Source organism: Limulus polyphemus, unplaced genomic scaffold, assembly GCF_000517525.1.
Source record: "Limulus polyphemus unplaced genomic scaffold, Limulus_polyphemus-2.1.2 Scaffold1576, whole genome shotgun sequence".
NCBI lineage: Eukaryota > Metazoa > Arthropoda > Merostomata > Xiphosura > Limulidae > Limulus > Limulus polyphemus.
The window spans coordinates 122451-132955 of NW_013667186.1; the positions used below are offsets into that span (position 1 = coordinate 122451).

Here is a 10505-nt window from a genome sequence, read left to right on the forward strand (position 1 = left end):
TTTGTTTTCGGTAATGTACGTTTATTCTTCAGACGTTTCGGAATATTCAAAAGTAGTCGCAAACAATCGACACTTTGTTTTCGGTATGTACGTTTATTCTTCGGGCGTTTCGGAATATTCACCGGTAATAGCAAACATTCAACACTTTGTTTTCGGTAATGTACATTTATTCTTCAGACGTTTCGGAATATTCAAATTCCATCTTCGGCGATTGTATTAATTAATCGATAATATTAAATACCCATATTCATTCAATTGGAACATTTATAGTAGCATAAGGCGAATTCACTACAATTATGGTGTTGTTATGAAGAATTAAAATAATGTTTTGTTTTTACATTAATTTGAATTACATTACTGTTTGTTGACAAATTTTGTACTATAATTGTATGTTTTGAAAATGATTTTGGAGTAAAGGCACCATATGTGTTCAGTGTCATTTGGTAAAATACAAATTGATGTAAACAGTTCCAGTTTTGGAATCAGTTTTGATTAAGAGAAGTAGCATGGTAAGTGAAGTTTTTGAGAGTCTTGTAGTTTCTTGAGTGAATCAGTGCAGTATCAGAAAAACAACTTGATTGCATACCCTAAAAATTGTGTTGTTACTCCTGAATCTGGTATTGTTTGGGAAAGTGCAATATTTTGTACAAGTGGCTAATAAACCAGTTAGTCAAATCTATACATGGACTGTTAGCTGTTGTTTTAAGTGAACAAGCATAACACTTTGGTGTCAGAAGTGAAATCTTTAAGCTTCATCTTTTTGAAGTTTAAAATTGGAGAGACTGTTTGAAGTATTTCAACATAGCTATGCCTAAGGAACAGGCACCAAGCATGCAGACTAGAGCAACAAAAGTTGCAGGAGTTGAAAAGGAAGATCTGCCAGAATGGTTGAACCGAGTAATGCTGCAAATAAACCACCAGACTGCATTGACAAATCAACAAAGTCAAGGAGTTGTGTTAGCAAACGAATCAAAATAAAGAAGTTTACTCAAGAGGTGAATTTTCAAGCAAAAATACTGATGGATCAAGTGAATGAGAAGATCTATTGACAAGATTAAAGGCCTGAAATTTGGAAAACTGCCACCAAGAACAAAAGACTAATTTAGAAGCTGCATCAGAATAACTGGCCCAAAAGCAGAGTAAAGACACAGAAAACAAGCAAAACAGCTTGGTGATAGAACAGACATGTGTGATCAGGCAGAAGAGTTAAACAACAAAAATCTGGAATTAGAGAAGAGAGTAGGCATATCCAAGGACACTATCGCGACTCAACCCAAACAGACAGTATTTCAACACTTAATACAATTATCACCCAAAAAAGAAAAGAATAAAAGAAATGGTGGTAAACGGAATGGGAAATCAGGGAAGCAACCCATGGGAGAAAGTCCAGTCTGTCTGGCAAGGGACTGGACAAATGTCACACGTGAATATGAAGTGTTGGAATGGAAGGATGTAGTGTACCTGTACTAAGGTTGTCTAAGGAGGGTAGGCAAGAAGGGAAGAGGCAGAGGAGGTGTCAAAAAAAAAGCAAGCACAGAAGTGAAAAACTATGGGTGTGCTGGCTAAAGTGGTGTCACCAAGAAGACTTGATGTGGAGTGGTTTGGATGAAGGAGAGGACACAAGGAAGAAGAGAGATGGGAGGATGGGCATAGAGATAAAAGACCCACCAATCCTGACAGAGGGCATCAACAGCTACAGCCAAAGAATGTAGAATTGGGTTAAAAACCTGGACAGCTTGAAATTTAGGAGGGTGGCAATTGCATCTAGTGCTGGAATACCCAACTGGGAACATAACCAATCGAACACCTGGGGGTCAAGGGATCATTCCATGGGTAGAATCATGTTGTGGCATTATAAATGATCCACAACCAGATTCAGGGTGCCTGGTATATGGCATGACAACAAAATAATGTAATGGCTGTTGAACCAAAACAGGAGGTCTAAAAAGTGACCTCTTCCTGAGTGATGTATGAGAAACAGAGAGACAAAAGGAAGTGAACCAAAACCCAATGAACGTGAGCAATTCCAAGACATTGATATACAGAGATGACTCGTCAATAGACCAATAGCCAAAATCTCCTATGTGCACAGATATGCACCCAACCCAAAAGAGAAGCATTTATGAAGAGGTGCACCTTCAGATGAGAAAAAGGAACACCCACTGTAGTGTTGTTTCCATTCAATCACCAGGCAAAGTTCACATGAAGGGAAAGAGAGAGATAAATAGAGATGTCCAAGGAATGCTGAATAAGGTTCCACTGATCTTGTAAAGCCCACTTAAGTGGTCACATGTAGGCTTGACCAAAGTGAATTAGGGCCTCCAAAGAAGCCTATGTCCCCAAAAGAGATAGAACCTCTCGCACAGTTGGAGAAGTGGAAATGGTCCAAACCAGAAGCTCCATAGATTGCAGGCAAAAGAGAGAAGGGTGGGCCTCGCTTAGAGGGGAATTGAAAAATACCGCAAAATGAACAAGGAATTGAGTGGAGGAGAATAAGGACTTCTCCACCTTGACCAGCCAACCTACCCATGCAGTCCCTTGTATAAAAACCTAATTGTGAAAGGAAGAGGTGACATACAAAGGAACTGGAAGCAGCCAGTCATCCATATAATGGTGGAAATGAAGGCCCCTGGAATGGAGAATACAGGTAAAGGCCTCAACAAGCCGACAAACAATATAGGAAGCCAAAGCTAGCCAAATAGAAGAGCCCGGAACTGATAGATGCAACCACAATGGACAAAACAAAGAAAATGCCAGGATGTTGTGGAGATGAAAATGTGGAGGTAAGAATCAAAAACATTTAACTCAGTGGTGAATTGAGGCAGGTCTAGGAAGTGGTTCATAGAAAAGAAATCGATGATGTGGCATAAGTCCTCAGTCTTCTTAGGGACTAAGTACAAATGGGAATAAAAACCTGGATGAGAAGGATCTCCTGAAAAAGGGGAAAGATATGGGATTAGGGGACAGGGGATCTGAAATGAAGAAGATGCCCCATTTGGAAAGAACATGCAGAACCCAAGTGTCTGTGGTGAAGGACTTCCAAATGGTAGCAAACAACAAAAGCCTGGCCCTCCACCAGACCTGTCCCCATCATGTAGTCACTAGGACCACCAGGGGTGAAGAAGTCATCAACAAATAAGCCTGCAGTTAACCTCAGAGACCCGTGTAGCAGGCACTGGTAAAGAAGAGGAAGGAGGGTGGGCAAGACACAGAAACAGGTTCAGGAGGAGGTTGAGACAAATGAGAAGCCAATGAGGAAAGGGAATGAAAGAGGGAGGATAATGAGATGCAGGAAAAATAAGGTTGGGAAAATATTCCTGAAGTATTGGGATCCAAAGCCCACAGAGGAAGAAGAGAATCCAATTACTGGTAGTAAAAAAAAAGAAAGAAACACAGACCTATAGTAAGCCATAGCATGGGCTGTCATATTATGTGGGCATACTGACTCTTGAACATAATTGGTCTTTAAACCAATTGCCATGAACCCCAATATCTGGCAAGGGGAGAGAACAAGATATAGGCCCAAAGGTGTCTCACTTAAAAGGGAAGGGGAGGAGTCAAAGGAAACAGGGGACAAAAACAAAACATAACATACCTGGTTTAATAACTCCAAGAAAGGAAAAGGAGGCCTGAGTGCTTCCACTGGAGTTAATTGTGACTGTGTGGCATAGGAAAGGTGAGGAAACAGACTGTCCAAATCTTTGTCCTCTTGTTCAGACACATCTGAACAAGGCATGATAAGATAATCCTAAAGTAAATCAGGAACTTGCATGAAGGTGGCCAACTTCCAGCAAATCAGGGCTCTAACATCTTCCAATGACAATTGTGGACCTAAAGCCAATGTACTTGAAGTAAGGTTAACTGTAATAAGAACAGCAGTGGTAGTAGTTGTAAGTAGTTCATTTCAACTAAGAGTGGAAGTAGAAAAGTCCAAACAGGTAGCTCCAAAGAATAGAAAATACATAATGCTAACATGTACTAACTAAAATTTCAGAACACAAGTGTAGCAAACATAAAGTAAAACTAAGTTCCCATAAAAACAAAACAAAGAACTGACTGAAAATTATGTACACATAACATAACGTTTTGGGTCAACATGGGACCTATTGGTCCATCTCAGAAACACTTTGAAGTAACTTTCCCTGGTAACAATCTATTCACTATAATTATAGTATTTTGAATTCACTATTTTAGAATACAGTTTTGATAATTCCTGTTAAAGCATTTTGAAGTCATTTTACATGATACTGATATGTGTACTAAAAGCTATCTGTTTACATATACCACACATTGGGAATTTGTAACTAGTGATAAGCTGCCAACACTGGAACCTAAGTGAGACTTAAACTGAATCCATAGTTTGTTCTATATGGATGGCATATATTTTTTAATGTTTTCCTACTTGTCAGTTTCTTGGCTTAATCTAGAAAAAAGAGAACTTACTTTTAACATTGAAATATGTTAACACAATTACTAACCTGGATCACTGACGGAACTATTATGTGGAGTCCCAGAGTATTGGCTTTGATTACTGTGGCAGGACTGTTGGGAGGGTGATACAGAGCGGACATCTCCATTCATAACAGGAAGATGCTGAGGCTCCACTGGGGTCATAGATGCCATGCTGGGACCAGGGATAAGGTTGGTCTGGTCCTGAAGGAAATTGGACGTAACAGTATATTTTGAAATTTGTCACAAAAAATTTTGAACCATCATATATAGATATAATTATGTCTTGAGAACTAGAAGTAATCTTTACCTTAAAAAATAACAATTGTGGATGAATCATTCACTGAAAAATTTGATATCAATTTACCTGAAACAGAAACATCATATGAGGAAATTACTCTTGTCATAGAGTAAAATAACTTATGCGTATAATATGAGAAGTGCTTACTTCTATTGAGCTGTTCACTAAAAGTTGTGTCCTGTTAGGCAACCCAACATTATTATCAAATACAGGAACTGGACTGTTACTTGCAGAAGAGTCTCTTGTTCTGGTAAAACAAAAAGGAAAGTGTATTCATGCTTAGTTCCATTACCACACTTCCTATCAATAGCAGAACTTAAATAAACATATTTTCTGAGATTAAAGTCAAGAAGGTACTTTCTTAAAATATTCTTACAATGCATAATTATAAGGGTTTTCATATTCTGCAAAACTATTTTTTGTGTCTCTTCATAAGATAAATGCTAAAATCTTTTTGCATTATGTAGTAGAGTAAGATGGTTAAGTTTATCATAGTTGAGCTTATGGTAGGAATAATATAATACTGCCCTCTCAATTAACTTATTTTTAATCCTTCCTAACAAATAAGTACAAGTAAACAGATGGTCATAAGGTTGAAGACATGGTTTATCTGTGGAGAGAAAAGTAATATTATCAAATCATAATTCACATTCAAATATATTATGAAAGTTCTGCTTCATTTAACCACACTGAAAGAGGGGGATAATTACCACTGTAACAGTTATTCTGTGTTCACCACATCATGATCCATGCTTAGAGAAAAAATAACAATTATCATTACAAAACATCTATGCTCAAAGACAGAAATAGCAACTACCATTACAAAACTTCTACATGTTTTAAAAAGTCATGGTCCATGTTTAAAGACAGAGTAGCAACTACCATTACAAAACTTCTACATGTTTTAAAAAGTCATGGTCCATGTTTAAAGACAGAGTAGCAACTACCATTACAAAACTTCTACATGTTTTAAATAGTCATGGTCCATGCTCAAAGATGATAAAAATGGCATGCCTTTAAAACTAATTTTCACCTACTACAAATATTTCCTCTAAACATATATGGCTCATAAACAAAAGCAATTGCTTTTTTTTATAAAAAAACCTTACGAAATTCGCTAAAAGAGGTAATATGAGAACTGATAATTACCTGGGAAGAAAGTTATAATTTTCCTATACTGAAAATGTATTTCACAAGATCAGCCATTCTCGTTCAGTGCTGCCCTCTATATGCAAACATCTCTTTTATTCATGCTATAAGCCTTGCACTTCCCCCTTGTTGAAATTAGTATATTCCACTGTGTCTCTCACAAAAATCATCATGTGCCATCTATCAACATGATGCATGTGACTCCCTCTACACTCCTCTACCAAATATTCACTTCAAAGTTTAGCAGAAGGTGTGAGCACCGGAGAAGTGGGGAGGAAGGGTGGAAAGTGTGAGTGGAAAGAAGTACCTGTCAGAAATACATTTTCAGTATAGAAAAATTATAACTTCCAATACGGTACTCACCACCCCTCACAAGATTAGCTAGAATCACACATTGAGAAAGACAAAGGATTGGTGCAAGGGAATAATAGAAACACCCCCAAAAGCATCCAAAGGATACCCCTGACCATGAGAGAAAAATATCAGAAGAGGGGAACCGCACCACTTCTGAGCCAGGTATACTCTTTGCCCTTGTGTATAATTCATAAAACACATGGGCAGAAATTGCAAGGTATAAAGTTGCTAAGGTGTGTTGGACCATACTTGGCAAGTCAACTGCATCCAAAACCTCCTCTATGGGGTACTGACATCCACACAAGGGTAGGATGAGGATCATACCATTTTCACCTACAACCCAAGAATTGGGGATTAAGATCCACTCCATTTCCTGGGTACTACAAAAGGATTAACACCCTACAGTAATCTGAGACTGGCCATCTGGCATCGAGAAGATGGATGCAACTTGTGCAAGGACTTATGTTGATTGGTTCACTCCAATCCAACACCTCAATGCTGGGAACCGACATCCAAAGTACAATGAGGGCTCCAAATCAAAAGGGGTGAATTGCATGTGCAATGGATCAACTCCATGTTGTATGGAATGTGTAACAGGAGGCTACATCAACCATTAAGGTGACGGATGAACTCAACGGTATGTGTAACAGGAGGCTACATCAACCATTAAGGTGACGGATCAACTCAACGGTATGTGTAAATGAATAGTAAGAGGTCATGTCATCTTGGAAAGAGACAGGTCAACTCCAGTGATTGTGGATATTGTTAAATATATAAACAGTATAAGGAGGTCACATCATCCAGGAAGGTGATGGATCAACTCCTGTGATAGTGTAAATAGTATCAGAAGCCACGTCTACCAGCAAGGGGATGGATCATCTACACCAGGAGAACACAATCACCCTACTCGATTAAATGGTTATAGCCAAAGAAGAGAGGTTAGAATGCATTGGAAAGTTCAGGGGAATGTCATCACCGGAGACAGTGCAATGGGTGACCACGACACCCTATTTTGAAAAGCAGACCATACCAAGTTATTCACTCAAGGCATGGCAGGGATGGGCAACTATTCCCTTCTGCTTGGTACATCGGTGGTACAGTCTGGAACAGACATATTTATGAAGCAGCTTTTGCAAGGTAGATAACCTTCCAGCAATCTTGTGAAACACTCCATCTCTACAGTGACCACGCAGAGCCATGGATGACAGAGCACGAGTCAACATGGGATACAGTGCAGATTGTAAGTGAAAGAATACCTGGTCAAGCACCACTTGGCACAGAATGAGAACTGTGTGAGAATGAGGGAATAAAGAAAAACTCCTGAAAAAAAGGAAAAGGAATAAAACTTACCAGCTAAAGTCACATTGAAGTTTGGAGCATGACCACAGGTGGAAGAGGAAATCCCAATGCAGAGGAAAGCACAATGTGATGAAGATAATAGGAGACAAATGTACTAGGTGTGGTCCACATGCCAGCTTGGAGAATCTCCTCCAATGTACAATGAAGACAGGAAGCGAGGGAAAAAGCGAGAGAACGAATTTGATGGGTGGACACGTAAAACAAGGTAAAGGAGGAAGAAGGTAATGAGTAGTAGGCCAAATGGACCAGAAGGTGAATCCAATTTCTAAGGGTAGAAAGGGAAACATTACAAAGGGAGGAGGATTGCCAGGGAATGAAAAGACAGTTGTGCATACCCTAAAGGGTAGCTGTATGTGCAATATAACACCATAGGGCCCTGACAGGACACAGTAGTCTATTGGGGTCTGTATGAGGGTAAGGACTGGAGATAGAAGGTAGAGAAACAGGAGAAAAGGAGGAACAATCTTCTCGAGCTATATAACCTACTATACTAGCTTATATGCTAGATTCAAACATATACCTTGATGGCTAGTTCTATGACACAGATTATACTAAAACTTACTTCCTTTTCCATTTAAATAAAATAGTTAGAAATATAGTTAACTTGCATTTTTCTACAACTAGAACTAAGGCTCTGTTTCAAATATTTAGGTATTATAGCTATCACATCTACTGATCTCTAGTATCACATATAACACACTGTTATGAACAGGAATGAAAAAGAGAACATTGTACTTTTTCTAAAGTAGTTTTATATTTATGTTTTTGAAAAATAATATACATACAATCAAATTCTACACCTTTAACAACAACAAAAAACTGATTATATAAGGGGTAAAAGTGCAAGTTGCATGGGAATTTCGAAATATTTCGAACTATGCGATTTAAAATGCTAAAAAACATAATTAAGTTTAAGTTAAAAAAAAAAATTGTAGAAAAGGTGCAATGAATAGCTGGTGCATGGATATCATCTAGATTTGGAATGTTCTTATAGCCACAATTTTGTCTAAATAAGAAGTTCAACAGTACATCACAACATGTCAATGGTGATTTACACTCTTACAAAATATTTTGAATAATTAGCATTTTTTGCAACTACCCAAACAAATTCTAAACTCAGCCATAAATTTTATATTAAGCAATATAATCCACTGTGATGTGGAAGAAAGTTAAACAAATTTCATGATAATAATGAACAATAGACTTAAGCAAAAGTTATAACTTCTGAAACTAGCATTATTCTTAGGACAGATTGCAAAGCTCCCAAAAACTATATATATACATACACACACACATTCTTAAAAGTAATAATCTACAGAAAAAAACTTTCTTTCCCAAACATCATTACAAGCAAAACCAATTACAAATTCAATTAAATAAATGTATATTTCATGTAATTTCTTCAGTTAAAGCCAAGCATGTAACTTGGAAAGTTACAATCTCATGTCTTAAACATCAAGTAATTTTAATTTCTTTGCAAAAAATAACTCATATGTAATTATAGACATTTTAAATGTGATCAATTAAATTTTTTAGCCTGGGTTCTCCACTTATCTGCTACAATAAATCTTCTTAATTTTCTGAAGTATAACTGAAAAAAAGACAAACTAATATTTATTTTCCAAAATGAGAAAGTTAACCTTTTTTATAACACAATGCACTTCTGTTTGTCTGGTTTAAAAGTTCATTGGTGTATAAAAATTGAGACTATTTTTTGCTGACACCCATTTCAGGTGTACCTACAAATAATAATCTACCTTTGTACTTCCATGGCTTCATCAGCTATCTGTCTGCCTATCTTGCTTGCTCCAACTCTCGTACTTAAAAACTTCTGAATTGTATCACTAGTGGATGCACTACTGGTTGAAGGAAAGGCAGATAATACAGCATCAAGACTATTGGAGTTATTATTGAGCATTTCTTCAAGTGTGGCATTTGAACTTTCTACGACTGCCACATCAGGAGCACTAGAGGGGTCATGGGAAATGTACCTCAATACAGAAGAGAGAGAGAAACTACTGAAAGTTTAAATTAGTGACATAGAAAGTTTAACAAAAAGATAAAAAATAAAGTTGTTATTCGTAAGTATATTCGAAAAATACCTGTGTACCTGTTTATGTGTGTGTAATGTATGATTACTCTGTCTAGAAAAATGAGTGTAAAGAATATTAAATTAGAATGAAAAAAACTGTCACACTTCAGTACTTAAAGTTCATCAAGTTAAAAAAAAACTGAACAAAGATTTGTAAATGTAATTAAGAAAAAGGTTGGATATATCTAAAAATACAAGTTAGATTTTTTTTTTAAATAAATTTTTTCTTCTTTTCAAAGATGTACTTACTAAAGGTCATTGTTTAATTGTCATTTGTATAAATCTTTCTGACCAGAAACAGCCTGATTCCATAAAACGGGCCTGAAAAATGAAGCTAACCCCTCAATGAATGGAAATAAGAAAGGACTGACACTAAGGATTACCCTGTCAGGAGAAAGTTTAATAAATATGTTTACACAGCAGATAACTGTAAATGCACTATTAATCAAAGTCCTGTGGCAAATAAAGTTATAATACAGCAGCAACTACAAGCCCCAAGCCAGAGAAAGAAAGCTGCCCCTCAGGAAACCCTTCAATTCCCTGATGAGCTAGTCCACCACTGTAATTATCTGACATTGCAAAGGGCATATGGGACCCATCGATAAGTTCACCCCTGAAGAAGGAAGGTCCACCTTTCGAAAATGCTTGGGTTATGGTTTTTTTTATTCATTTCTACACAATAGTGTAACAAGCCATACAACTCCCCCCCCCCCCACACACACACACACACACACACTACTACACACACACACACTATAAAAAGAGACGACACACACACACACTAACTAACTAACGTAACTA

At 37.2% G+C, this 10505-nt stretch overlaps 1 protein-coding gene across 1 annotated transcript in view; it reads right to left on the reverse strand.

Moving 5' to 3' along the window:
* The window catches only part of LOC106464169 (protein cycle-like), a 129506-nt gene that overhangs the window by 8951 nt on the left and 110050 nt on the right, over window positions 1-10505 (reverse strand). The window contains exons 12-14 of the mRNA XM_022391857.1: window positions 9370-9603; window positions 4898-4997; window positions 4479-4653 (exon numbers count right to left, since the gene is read on the reverse strand). Of these exons, the coding sequence (XP_022247565.1) occupies window positions 4479-4653; window positions 4898-4997; window positions 9370-9603 (509 nt within the window). The remainder of the gene's footprint in view (window positions 1-4478; window positions 4654-4897; window positions 4998-9369; window positions 9604-10505) is intronic.